The 15,000-nt window shown below is 36.3% G+C and overlaps 1 protein-coding gene across 1 annotated transcript in view; it reads left to right on the top strand.

Moving 5' to 3' along the window:
- The window catches only part of LOC144963874 (uncharacterized), a 91,888-nt gene that overhangs the window by 56,878 nt on the left and 20,010 nt on the right, over positions 1 to 15,000 (top strand). The window contains exons 18-22 of the mRNA XM_078897822.1: positions 1,264 to 1,400; positions 1,907 to 2,041; positions 8,345 to 8,506; positions 11,036 to 11,164; positions 12,929 to 13,114. Coding sequence (XP_078753948.1) covers positions 1,264 to 1,400; positions 1,907 to 2,041; positions 8,345 to 8,506; positions 11,036 to 11,164; positions 12,929 to 13,114 — 749 coding nt within the window. The remainder of the gene's footprint in view (positions 1 to 1,263; positions 1,401 to 1,906; positions 2,042 to 8,344; positions 8,507 to 11,035; positions 11,165 to 12,928; positions 13,115 to 15,000) is intronic.

Below are 15,000 nucleotides of genomic sequence, written 5' to 3'. Positions count from 1 at the left end.
CATGGCCTTCCGATCCTAAGTTAAATGTCATACCACCAGACCACATAGTCGCATCAATGGCTACTTCTTCGAGTCCACTTCAAATCCTTTCCGTCGTATTGAAAGGTTGGTTCAATTATTTCATTATTATCATTACTGATAAGCGGATTCTACTTTCCCTGACAGTGGAAGTTCAATAGTCTTTTCCATCCAATGGAATACGCCAATTATTTTCCTCTTGATAAATCATAAATAATTGGATATTTGTATATCCTTCCCAAAACGCTGAGCAATGGACAAACAGATACCGATATATATATATAAAGTATAATATGACATATTACCATCTTAAATAATTTTCAAGCATGTTTTTGAGTTATGATGAATTATTATCCATAAATTGATATCTATAAAAATAAATAAAAAATAATTTTAAAAATAACATTCCCTTTATCAACCCATAGCGGTAATAATCTGTTTATAGGGTCTATTCCAAGGGAAGACTGGAATAACACAGGCTTGCTCGCGACCGCACAACGCAACGGGTATTTGAACTTGGTACCTTTCCGGTACGAAGCAAAACTCATACCGCTGAGCCACGCTGCACCCCCCCCCCCCTCCTCACCCCACCCAAGTATACAGTTGGTTAAATGCGCCTCTTACTTCGACAGGTACCATGCATATAGTTTTTCATTGGAAAATTGTCAATAAAAGTGCTACGAACATGTGAACTGGGCTTCAATTGATTTCTGTCACTACAAGCTTTGCATAATTAAGTTGATATTGCTTTGTGGAGATAATTAACATATTACTCGTATTATTATTATTATTATTATTATTATTATTATTATTATTATTATTATTATTATTATTATTATTACTATTATTATTATTATAATTATTATTATTATTATCCTTATTATCATTACTATTATTATTGTTATTATTATTATCATATATTATTATTATTATTATTATTATTATTATTATTATTATTATTATTATTATTATTATTATTATTATTATTATTGTTATTATTATTATCATTACCATTACTATCATTATTATTATTATTATTATTATTATTATTATATATTATTATTATTATTATTATTATTATTATTATTATTATTATTATTATTATCATTATTATTATTATTATTATTATTATTATTATTATTATTATTATTATTATTATTATCATTATTATCACTATTATCATTATTATCATTATTATCACTATTATCACTATTACCATTATTATTGTTATTCTCATCCTTACAGGCAGCATTCCCTGACCTTGTTCAACAGCGGCAACAAGTGCCGCAATCTGGACACCCGGGACATGCTCCAGCCCTGGTGTTACAGTCACGTGGTGGGTCCTGTTTGTGTACGGCGATACTGCGACGTCTGCAACGAAGGTTAGGTCCGAAACGTGTTTATCCAACCCTCTCAAAACGGCATTATGTCGGCTGGAATAAAACACACAAAACTAAATTTGAAATTTAGATTATGAACTCTAAATGAGATTTATATGTGTCATCCTTTAAAAAAAGAGCTTTATATAGCGCAATATCCACTAAATGTGCTCAACGCGCTTTACAAGGGGTCCCTGGTCAACAGCAACATTTAAAATTTAGGACGGGACATGATGTATGTTGGGTAATATATTACCTTTTTTACGACAGGTACTCATTTTACACCTGAGTACGATGAGAGCCTTTTTCAAGGACTCAACGATGCGCCGCTCTGAGTCGGACTCGAACCCTGGAAACCTCTAGACCTAAAGGGAGTATCATACCACAAGACCACATGGTCGCATGACAATGCTTAATTTCAATACCGCCCATGATAATCGTTTTACAACAGACAACAATTATTGATCAAGAAAGCTCAATGAACTTTATTTCATTATATATTCTCGTAGCGGAGCCTAAAGACTTGATTGAGGGATGCCTTGACAAGATGAAGACTAACACAGAGGCCTGTAAGGATCCCTTCTTCAAAAACAATTGTTTTAAGTCTTGTGGACAATCGTTACAACGTTACAACAAAGATAATGGTAAGAGGGGTTTATTTTCCTGTTACTGAGCTCTTTATGCAGGGTAATATCTACTAAACGTGTTCAAAGCGCTTTACATGGGGTCCCTGGCCAGCAGCAACACGTAACATGTTGGACGAGACATGGCGCCTGTTAGGCGATATTACATTTTTTTTCCGACAGAGCCAACGCTGTTAACGGCCAGGTACTCATTTTACACCTGAGTACGATGAGATAATGTAAAGAGGCTTTTCGGAGGACTCAACTATGCGCCGGCGAGCAAGGCTCGTCTCGAACCTAGAACCTTCCGATCCGAAAGCGAGTGTCATATCATACCACTATACCACGACATTGCAGCACACATAGCCGAATATAAATAGACCAATTTCTGATTAGTTGGAAAGGATTTGGAATAAAATCAAATTAGGGGCCATTGGTCTGTGTCGAGAACGGCTCGAAATAATAATAGGAAGGTTTTCGGGAAAACAAAATAACTCTAAAGGTCACGTCGGCCTTGGGAACCCATCACGTGATTTGGACACCCTTGCAGACCTGCCAAGCTGAAATTTTAGAAATTCGTAATTTTTTAGGAGTTTAACTCTGTCAGCGCTGAGACTATAATATTCGCATTTCCGTCACAAAATGGCTGACATCTGATTGAGGCAGCATGAGAATGACAAGCCAACATTCTAATTTGGCGCAAAATCTTATTTAAAATACCCCCAATTGAATGTTCTGATGAAAGAAATAATACCACTAGTTCAATTCATAGTACTTTTGTAGAAAGTGTGATTGGATTACATTATTGTTTTTGCCTTTCAAGACCGGCCACACTGTGCGGCCATTGGCCAGTAGAACAGATTCTGCTCTGACCGCACAGTGCCGCCATTGACAATAAAAGAATTAACTCTCTCCTTACCAATCATTTTCAGCATTTTCCCAAAAAGACAGGCTTACCCAGCAGAAAAATTGCTTTTTTAAACTCAAACAATCTCTCTACAAAATAACTTTATGTTCTTATCAATTAAAGAAAGAGCATTTTGATGTACAAAATAAATCTGATTAAGATCAAATGTATAACAAATGTGACGATTTTGGTGTAGGTGGTAAGGAGACAGTTACAATCGTAGTTAGATTTATAGGTCCACGATCTATCCTTACAGGGATTAAATACCACTTCAAAATCAAAATAATTATATAATGAGCTTTATATTGAGCTTTATATAGCGCAATATCCACTAAATGTGCTCAAAGCGCTTTACAAGGGGCCCCTGGTCAACAGCAACATTTAACATGTAGGACGGGACATGCCGCCTGTTAGGCGATATTACAATTTTTCGGACAAAGACAACGCTGTTAATGACCAGGTACTCATTTTACACCTGAGTACGGTGAGAGAATGTCAGTAAAGAGCCTTTTCCAAGGACTCATCTATGCGCCGAGCGAGGCTCGAACCCAGGACCTTCCGATCCGAAAGCGAGTGTCATACCACTAGACCACATTGCCGCACACAATAAGTTTTAATGACTTAGAGATGCTCATGAAGTTTTGAAAACTTGGAGCCGAAATTTCGGAAATTTTTACGAATTTTTCGTAGAATTAGGCAGGTATGAACTTGTCTAGTCTTAAGGGGAGATAATCTATTGTCATGGCGACCGCACACGCATGGTGGGTAAAAAGAGAACGAGTACGTGATTGAAGGCGGAAGTGTGGGTATTTACGAGATTGGTCAAGAAGAGTGAAGGTGTGAGGAGGGGGGGGGGGAGGGGGTAGGTGCTCCTAAGGACGACGGGTAAAAAAAAATTGTATCCGATTTGAAGCGGAAGTGTTGGTGTTTATGATATTGGTTAAGAAGAGTGAGTGGAAGAAGGGGGCGCTCCTGCTGAGGACGATGGGTAAAAATAAATGTATTTGATTTGAACAGGAAGTGTGGGTGTTTTGTTTGGATTAACCCCCTCCTTACCAGCCATTTCAGAATATTCTCGTAACTTCACACCCACCCAACACATAAATAGATTTTTCTCACTGAAACAGAAAAGCAACAAGTACATTCTATAAATTATACTGTTCATCAAAAAGAGCTTTAATAATAATAATAATAATAATAATAATAATAATAATAATAATAATAATAATAAGAAGAAGAAGAAGAAGAAGAAGAAGAAGAAGAAGAAGAAGAAGAAGAAGAAGAAGAAGAAAATAATAATCATAATAATAATAATAATAATAATAATAATAATAATAATAATAATAATAATAATAATAATAATAATAATAATAATAATAATATACTTTTTTCATCCAAAAAAAATGGAAATTCGTTAACAGACGTGACATGCATAAAAATGTATAAACACAAAGTTGATAATCTATGGCGACAATGTATACATATAATATGCAAATGCACAAAAATGTAAAAAATATACAACCAAGAACCAATAGCGACACTTTATATATTAATTTGATAAGTTGAGATAAACCATACCTCTGGCCTCTAGTCCGGACACTGTTAAACTTTTACAGCTTTAACCAGAAACTTCTCTTAATTTTGTGGTGTACAAAAGATATCAGAACGATAATAGTATTGGTTGCATCGTGACGAATGTGACGATTTTCCAATGGTTGGTAAGGAGAAGGTTAAGGTCTGAGATTGTTTAATTCATTATTACCAGCCATTTTCAGGATTTTCTTCAAAACTTATTAAACTAACACAAAAATAGTTTTTAATCAGTCAAACACAACAGCAGTAAGTTCTTGCTATAAATAATTTCTTTAGTAAAACATCCTCTACAACACACTGTTCATTTTCTTTAAATGTTATAATGTACAAAACAAATTTGAATAAGAAAAATGTTGGTTTTATCGTAAAGAATGGGACGATTTTCCTGAAGTTGGTATGGAGAGGGTTAATACGAGTGAGAGGACAAATGAGGCGCTTGTGAGATACCATGAGCACTGGCGGTCGGTCTGTTGAGCGAAGTTGTTTTGTGCCGCCCTATATTTTTCAAATTAAGCAGATACTGCTTTTCGTCTCAGTTTTTGCATATGCTGCTTTTCGTTAACACTCGCGCATCTCTCCTCGAGCCGTGATAGATACATACGAAGGTTGTGCGTCATCACAGACGGCTCACTTTTTCTTGTTGCCCCACGCGATGCGAGATGACGTGCGACAATGAGCTGAGGGTGGGGTATGGGGGCTACCATGAGCCAAAAAGTCAACAGGCCGCCCAAGTATTTTATATAAAAGACTGTTTTTTTCTGTTTTAAAACTACGGTTATCCACCTCCCCCGACAAACAACTGATACTCTTTACTGCTAAAATGAACAGAGGTGTGGGTCCAGGAGAAAGCAAGCCTTGTCTGGACGCCGGGTTGGATTGTTCTTTGTCTGGCCTCTCGTCTTCGGCTGTCCCAGCATGATTGGATCTTGGCTAGTATCACCCTTAGAGTCATTGTAGCACTCAAGCCCTTGCACGGCGACAACGTGACAATCCATTGCAACATTTCAACCTGAAAGAGGAATGGATGTCAATGTGGAACCAAGACAGCCCCAGGGGAGGCGACATCATACCCGACCCAACAGAAAGAACACCTGGCTTTCTCTGCAATAGTCGAAAATGCTGGGTCACCTCCAACCGCATTTTGACAGGACATGGCAGAACCGCAGCTAACATGCATAGATGGAATCTGAGAGAATCAGATGCATGCCGTCATTGCCAAGGAGGCCCTGAGACAATGGACCACATCGTCATCCACTGCCCAATGACAAGCCTATCAGGAGGCTACGAGACAGCCTATAAGGCAGGATAAGAATTTGAAGAATGGATTAAAAGATTCAAAATAGAGCCATTCGATACTACTACTACTGCTAAAATAACTAGGTCAGGCCGGCAAATTTAGTTTGGCACACCTTGAGGCCTGACTTTGGAGAAATCAAAACCATATCAGTTTTATCATCGGAAGAACATGTTTGTTGTAATCAAAACATACGAATGGAGAAAATTACAATAAATATCTAGATTTTATTGCTATTTGTTTTGCTCAAATGGATTTTAATCATCAATACGAATATTACACAAATCATTCACCGAGTAGAGCCCCATGATGCTATAAATAATAATCCCAGTCCATTAGCCATAAACCCGACAAACAGAGCAGTTCAACTTGTAATGCTATTGTCTTTGGAGTAGATAAGTAGTGTATTGAGGTTGGATTTTCTATCCTTCTATTATTGACTGTTATCACAGTTGATATTCAAAGGAAGAAATTTTATATGGCAGTCTATTTGTTGTTGTTATGTTGTTCTTCGATTCATGTCGCCTTAAATAAACAGCCAGCAATCGCCCCTGTATCATCTGCATATCTCAGATTATTTATCCTCCTACCTCCAATAACAATACCTGGAATGTGCTCGGTTTTACGGAAGATAAACTTTGTGTACAGGTTAAATAGATATGGAGAGAGGATACATCCTTGACGAACTCCTCTTTTAATTGGCGTGAAAGGTGACAGATCGCCCTGAATCCTGATGGCTGCTTTTTGATGCCAATATAGATTTGTGATTAGCCGTATATTTTTGCCATCAATGCCTACCTTTTCCAGACATGTCATTAATTCTCCATGCTGTACCCTATCAAATGCTTTTGCGTAATCGATAAAGCATGCATAGATTTCGTTTTGATGATCAAGGTATTTTTGTGTGATATTATTTAAACAGAAAATTGCTTCTCTTGTCCCATTATTTTTTCTAAAGCCAAACTGTACATCGCAAACTTCATTATCGATGGTAGACCTGATTCTTTCTAGTATGATCTTCAATAATATTTAGTTACATGGGGCATCAGACTTATTGTGCGGAAATCACCGCAAGTTGTCGCCTTTAGTTTTTTCGGTAGCGTGATGTAAACCGATTTGGCAAGTTCGTCTGGAATATAGCCTGTATTGTAAATACTATTAAAGAGATCTGTTAGTTTTACAATTGAGAATTCTTTCAAAATTTTTAGCATTTCTGTTACAATGCCATCTTCACCCTCAGCCTTGCCATCTTTCATATTTTTCAATGCATTTTCTATCTCACATGCGAGTATTGAAGGACCGTCAGTGTTGCTTGGCAAAGGTATTTGGGGCCTGTCATCATCAAATAACTCGCCAATGTATTGACACCATCTTTCCTTTATATCCTCTTTCTCAAATAATATTTTACCATTCTTGTCTTTAATACAGTTATTGTTGTTAGTGGTGCGTTTTTTGCCCGAAATTTGTCTTATTTCCTCGTGGGCTGCTTTTCCATCAAGGCCGAAATATTTCGATCATCCTGCATTTGTGGTTAAGCCAATTTTCTTTTGCTATGCGACATTTGTGTTGGATTTTCTTATTCAGCGCTTCATACTCTGGTTTGTTCTTCATTTGTTTACGTTCTGACATGAGATCCAAAATTTCTGATGTCATCCATTGCTTTCTTGTTCTTTTCTCCTTCTTTGGAATATCCTTATTACCGAATTTTGTGCTGTCTTTGAATATGTTCCATTTTATATCAATTTCTTCAATTTCATTTGCTTGTGAGAATTGTTCTTGTGATTCAATAAGTAGTTCATCATATCTGTTCGAAACAGAGACATTATATTTCTCCTGCAATTCTGATGACCATTTTACAACTAGTTAAGTTTAAAAAGTATGAAATTTGAGAAAAGTTGCTGGATACCTTTCCCATACATCTGACCATAACGTCATGAAAAATCACCCGATTTACTTCAAATAAAGATTAAAATGCTCTGGGGAACAAATTCTTTCAAAACATGCAAACAATGCAAATCAAAACGTTTCACCTTCCGATTGATTATTATGTCATCAGTAGAAATTCTCATATCGGCTTCTAGCCGAAATGCAAAGCATTGTCCCAACAGATGCTTCACTCTCTTGGTGAAAGCGGGCATGTAACTATAATCTGATAAATTAATTTATGAAAAGACCATAAGTTAGAAGACATTTAGTCTGCCATTAACGAATAAGACATGTATTTTCCAAATTTTCAATGCGGCACGACTTCTAATAGTTTATGTTATTCCCATTGCTTAAATTCCACATTATCATTTATCTATTCTCCTTACCCCAGGTGCATACATTTGCAGGTCTGATAGTCGGAGGCAATTATGGTCTTCATTTAAAACTATTTTGAAATGGAAAATATTTTTTCGTTGGTTTAATGATATTTCCATAACAACAAAGGGCCCATAACAATTTCGGTTCACAGACCTGCATATAGGTACACGTTGTTCTTATCCCATTCTCAGTTTCTCTCAAGCCATTTATTCAAATCTCCATCCAGTGAGATGTTCCAGACCAAAGATTCCGTCACAGATGATTGCCCGGCAGAACCTCCGAGACCACTACCCCGTAGGATCAACAGTGACCATCTCCTGTGGTGGACATTCTACAGTGATAGAGTGTACCACCCACGGGTGGACGCCCTTTGACCAAAAGTGTACTGGTAAGAATATTTACACATTTTCTATCAAACAAAGTGCGCTACAAGAAAAAGCTCAACCATCCCAAAAAATAGGTCTTCTTCAACTACTTACTTCAGAAAAGTGAGTGGAGCAGGCACTTATGTTGGTAACAACAAGAGATGAAGTGAGTTTTTTGTGTTGGTTACGATAGTTTTGGTGGCAGGAGTGGTGAGTATTTTACTTAAATTTGATTGATTTAATAGATAAGTAGGTACTTATGAGTGTGTATGAAAGTGAATACTAGACATTACATTCAGGAATTAGGGAGCGAACTCTGGTATTAGATAAAGATCTGAAAAGTATTTGTTAAACTGTGTCAGACGTAAAAAGCAAGAACGTTGAATATAACAAGAGATGAAGTGAGTAGAAAAGTGCCAGAAGACAATAGAGCCAGGCCAGGCGGAGTGTTCGTACCAATAAGGTCGCGGGTTCAAACCCCCATCACCGCCGCGAAAAAAATAATTATTCTCTCTTGTCTTCTAGCGCTTTTCTACTCACTTCATCTCTTGTTATATTCAACGTTCTTGCTTTTTACGTCTGACACAGTTTAACAAATACTTTTCAGATCTTTATCTAATACCAGAGTGCGCTCCCTAATTCCTCAATGTAATGTCTAGTATTCACTTTCATACACACTCAGTAAGTACCTACTTATCTATTAAATCAATCAAATTTAAGTAAAATACTCACCACTCCTGCCCACCAAAACTATCGTAACCAACACAAAAAACCGTGTGTAACCTTTAATGGTTTTAGTCTGTAAGAAAAAAAAATTAGTGAGAACTCATTCCCTAGCTGGAGATCAAAACTGATAACAAAGAGCTGAGTAACGCCAACTTTAGCCCACTTTTTTGTGCAACTATATGGTCTAGTGGTATGACACTCGCTTTCGGATCGGAAAGTCCTGGGCTCGAGCCTCGCTCGGCGCATAGTTGAGTTCTTGGATAAGGCTCTTTACACTCATTCTCTCACCGTATTCAGGTGTAAAATGAAAATGAGTACCTGGCTGTTAACAGCGTTGTCTCTGTCCGAAAAATTGTAATTTCGCCTAACAGGCGTCATGTCCCATTCTACATGTTAAATGTTGCTGTTGGCTAGGGACCTTGTAAAGCGCTTTGAGCACGTTTAGTGGATATTGCGAGATATGAAAGTTCAATTTGTTAAAACTCATTCTAGGAAAGCGTCTCGAGAGTTGCTCCCATAGGTTGTCTACGGAGTGTAGTATGCCTTATTGTACACAACCAATCAGAGAGATTATTTTGATGTTTGCCGCATTTTGATTGGTTGGCATAAAAATAAACGTCTCAAACCTTCCCGTAGACAACTACCTTCGAAATTTCAAATGAAAAATCTAGGCACGTCTCGACCTTAACAAACACCCTTAGCAAACATTACTTCTCAGTTATTTTCTTGAGTTATTTGATGGGATGTTTAGTAGTTAACATTAAAACAGTTAACTGTCATATACCATATAAAAACAATTAAAAATTGGTCAGAAAATGCGTCCTTCAAATATTGATCGATTTAAATGAAGCTCATCTTGGAAAATCCCTCAAACCTGGGAGTCTTAAGTCTAGGTCAAAGTTTGAGAGCTTTTGCCAAGATGAGGGTCATTTAAATCGATCGATATTCGAAGGACGAGTTTTCAGGCCAAATTTTTAAAAACAAGTTTTTCCAGCGTACGGCACTTAACTGGTTAAAAAGTCCTGTAATAAGGCCCTTGAAACACAAGTAATTCACCGTTAGGAAGTGCAAAATGTCTTTTATAATTGGCTAGCTGCCGAACAAATAAAATGGTGATACATTTTAGGGTACCTTCGCCAGTGTAAACCATGGGTCCATGGCGTAAACAGGTGCACCTATGTGGTCTTGTGGTATGACACTCTCTTTCGGATCGGAAGGTCCTGAGTTCGACCCTCGCTCGCGCATAGTTGAGTCCTTGGAAAAGTCTCTCCAAATTTGTCGGGAAATAAATGTAATATCCCCTTACAGGCGTCATATCTCGTTCTACATGTTACATGTTGCTGTTGGACAGGGATCCCTTGTAGCGCTTTGAGCACATTAAGTGGATATGGCGCTAATAAAAGCTCAAAGCTCAAAACAATTAAGAACATTGAGATCAAACGACTCCTTGGTTTTTGCAAAGAACCATGATTCAGATTGATTAAAGTTTAACTCCTTTTTATGTACTTGGTTACTAAAACTGTACTTTGGTAAAAAGTGAAGTTTATAGATTTATGAAGTTGATGTCACTCAGGTCTATGTTATTGCTTTTTGCAATCCGCGTTCATGAGTAATTCTCACTAAACTGTATTAACCAGACTTTAAACGTTTAAGGTTACACAGAGAAGCTTTGTGTGTTGGTCCGTTATATTTTCCGGATGACAATGTTGTGAGGTTTTTAGCCAAGCGCATACTATCTACGCTTTGAGAACGTTTTGTGAATATTGCGCTATGTAAATGCTCTATACTTATTTTTTAGTTATATCATTTAAATAATCCAATTTCAGCTTCTTGCATCGACGCATCTCAGTCCTGCCAAGAGACTCTGACCAACTTCCCAACATTCTGTTCGAATGCGAAGTCTCGACCTTTGGCCAGAACCTTGTGTCAAAGGTCATGTGGATTTTGTGGGGCTGGTAAGTGAATCATTCTAACACAATATTGCAATAACAAAAAATCTGTCTAAAATGCTCAATGGGCATGATCTATATTAACTTTCCATGTACTCGAGGTCATTGGTCACATAGCAAAATGTGCTCAAAATGACCCACTTAGTGAAAAGTTTTCACAGCTTTTTAAATATCTAACATCACGATTGGTCATTTGATTCAGCTTGACACATGATTATGTTTATAACATTTGTAAACAAATCAGCGTGTTTACATTTGTTAAGAAATATCCATCGTTGGACAGCAACAAATCATGTGATTGATGACTTGGTTGGACAAAAACATTAATATAGATTGCTCTCATGATATGTTTATAGTTTAGATACACAAATGAAATCATCTCAGGGTTAAGCGCTTTGATTTGTTTTGTTTAGTTGAGTTCTTTTTGTTTTGGTTTTTTTTTTGTTTGTTTGTTTTGTTTTTTTTTGTTTTGTTTTTTTTTTTTGGGGGGGGGGTCTTTTAGTGTTGTTTATTTTTACTTTTTATTATGTTTGTTTTTATTGTTTTGTCGTGCTTTGGCTTTTTTTTTGGTAATTCTAAAAACCTTTTATTTTATTTTGCCATTGACCTAGAACCCAGCGCTTATTTTCGCGAGCGTTTTCACACGTGATGGACATCGTAAATTTAATATAGATAGAATGCGCTTGGCCAAGGAGTTCACAACATTGCCATCCGGAAGTATAGATAGTATGCGGTTGACGTCACTCAGGTCTTTGTTATTGTTTTTTGCCATCCGCGTTCATGAGTAATGCTCACTGAACTGTATTAACCCGACTATAAATGTTCATGGATACACACAGTTTTGTGTGTTAGTCCGTTAGACTTCCGGATGGCAATGTTGTGAGCTCCTTAGCCAACGCATACTCTCTCTATTTTTCTTCTGTTTACATCATTAGATCATTTGTGTGATTTTGTGTTCAAGTGTAGATCTTGCCGTCTTGGACACCGTCATATTTTAATAGGAGCCATCTTTCTTCATGTTTTCGTCCAACCAGGTCATCAATCACATGATTTGTTGCTGTCCAACGATTGGATATTTCTTAACAAATATAAACACTTTGCTTTGTTTACAAATGTTATAAACACGCCCATGTGTCAAGCTGAATCAAATGACCAATCGTGATGTTAGATAATTAAAAAGCTGTGGACACTTTTCACTAAGTAGGTCACTTTGAGCACATTTTGCAATGTGACCAATGACCTCGAGCACATGGAAAGTTAATATAGGTAATGCCCATTGGCTGTTTTCATCTTCTCCATACCCCATATTTCTCATCGCACAGCACCATCAGCGCGTTTAGTGGATATCAGCGCTTTATAAATACTCCCGTTTTTATTATTTTGAATCTTAATAATAATAATAATGACAATAATAATAATAATAATAATAATAATAATAATAATAATAATAATAATAATAATAATAATAATACCATTAATAATAATAACAACAATAACAACAATAATAATGACAATAATAATAATAATAATAATAATAATAATAATAATAATTAATACACTTAATAATAATAACAACAATAACAACAATAATAATGACAATAATAACAATAATAATAATAATAATAATAATAATAATAATAATAATAATAATAATAATAATAATAATAATAATGTACATTTCTTATAGTGCTTTCTATGCAATTTCACCTCAAATCGAATCTTGACGAAAATAGAGATGCAGTGTTTATTCACCATTTAATTTAATTCCAGGAACATGTCAAGTTTCTCACAGTCCATCATCGCACTACAAGATATCGCCGCCCAGCGGAAGAGTGGTGACCACTGGTCAACCGGTGACCTTGACCTGTCACGATGGCTTGACCCTGGTTTATGGCGACCTCATCCGAGCATGCTCTGTGACAGGAAATTTGTTGGGGAGAGAGCCTCGTTGTCTAGGTAACGTAACAAGCTAACCACTTACAACAGCAATGATGGAACAGGGCATCCGATTGTTTAGGAATGTCTTTAATAGTTCGAAGATGACGTCACTCAAGCCTTTGTTATTGTTTTTGCCATCCGCGTTTGTGAGTTGTTCTCACTAAACTGTATTAACCAGACTATAAAAGTTCATGGTTACACAGAGTTTGTGTGTTGGTCCGTTATACTTCCGGTTGGCAATGTTGTGAACTCCTTGGCCAAGCGCATTCTATCTATACTTAAGCTAATAGTGCGGTATCTGATCGTAGCGATCTTTAACTTATAGCCTTGCAATGACGGAATAATGACGTCAAAAGACAAGTCTTTATAATAATAATAATAATAATAATAATAATAATAATAATAATAATAATAATAATAATAATAATAATAATAATAATAATATAATAATAATAGTAATAATAATAATAATAATAATAATAATAATAATAATAATAATAATAATAATAATAAATAATAATAATAATAATAATAATAATACTTTATTGCATCCCAAAAAGGAATATTTTGTACAGACATGTTATAATTTACACAATAAGATAAAAAGATAATGGAAATAGGATGTACATATATAAACAAGGAGCGGTTCCACAACCAGAGCAGCGCTTTATATGAATAATTTCACAAAAGAAAACAAATCGTGAGTTGTATTCAACAGTTCAGCCAATGGCATCGCTTGTTTCCTTGAGCACCACTACGACAACTCACGAGACGCTGCACAAACTTTAAAGATGACGTCAAACTGTAGTCCTAGAGGGTTCTAGCGTAGCCATCGTTATGTTATAGATAGTATGCGCTTGGCTAAGAAGCTCATAACATTGCCATCCGGAAGTATAACGGGCCAACACACAATACTGTGTGTAACCATGAACTTTTATAGTGTGGTTGTTACAATTTAGTGAGAATCCCTCACAAACGCGGATGGCAAAATACAATAACAAAGGCTTGAGTGACGTCATCTTCGTTCTATCTATAGCCTGACACTGAAATCCAAACGGACTGGCAATTTGACGTCATTATTTGGTTTTTGCAACGTCTAGTGAGTTGTCGTTAGGAGAGCTCAAGGAAATAAGTTATTTCATTGGTTGAACTATTGAATACAACTCACGATTTGTTTTCTTTTATGGCAAAAGACTGGCATTTTGACGTCATTTTTTGGTCAGTATCAGGCCATAACTTTACGAAGGCCACGGTTCTAGTGTCTGGCCGTAGCCATCGTTATCTTATAGATAGAATGCGCTTGGCCAAGGAGTTCACAACATTGCCATCCGGAAGTATAACGGACCAACACACAAACTCTGTGTAACCATGAACTTTTATAGTCTGGTTGATACAGTTTAGTGAGAACAACTTACAAACGCGGATGGCAAAAACAATAACAAAGGCCTGAGTGACGTCATCTGCATACTATCTATAGTCTGACGTCATGCATTAGGTTTGTGTAGCGTCTAGTGAGTTGTCGTTAGTAGAGCTCAAGAAAACAAGTGATTTCATTGGTTAAACTATGAATACAACTCACGATTTGTTTTCTTTTGTAGCCAAAGATTGGGTAACTGGGTCAATTAGATCTGACGGAAAGTACTTTGCGATAGACTAGCGTCCTATCCTAAAAATAGTTAGCAATTACTATTGTCCGTTTCACGCTATAGAAACCGGGATAAACTCCGGCTCCATTGGCCTAATAGTTCTGATGAAGAGAATTTAGATATATGTCAGAATGATTGGAGTTGGGAGATTTTCAATTAAAAAAAAAAGTTTATGAAACGAAACACAAATTACTCAATGAATAAAAATAAATAGGTGCATATAGACTATGCGGCTATGTGGTCTAGTGGTATGACACT

This window comes from Berghia stephanieae, chromosome 2 (genome assembly GCF_034508935.2).
Source record: "Berghia stephanieae isolate SIO BIC M18660-M18661 chromosome 2, UCSD_Bste_1.3, whole genome shotgun sequence".
Classification (NCBI taxonomy): Eukaryota; Metazoa; Mollusca; class Gastropoda; order Nudibranchia; family Aeolidiidae; genus Berghia; species Berghia stephanieae.
The sequence above is the reverse complement of the archived record's forward strand: the minus strand, read 5'-3'. Positions and strand labels throughout refer to the sequence as shown.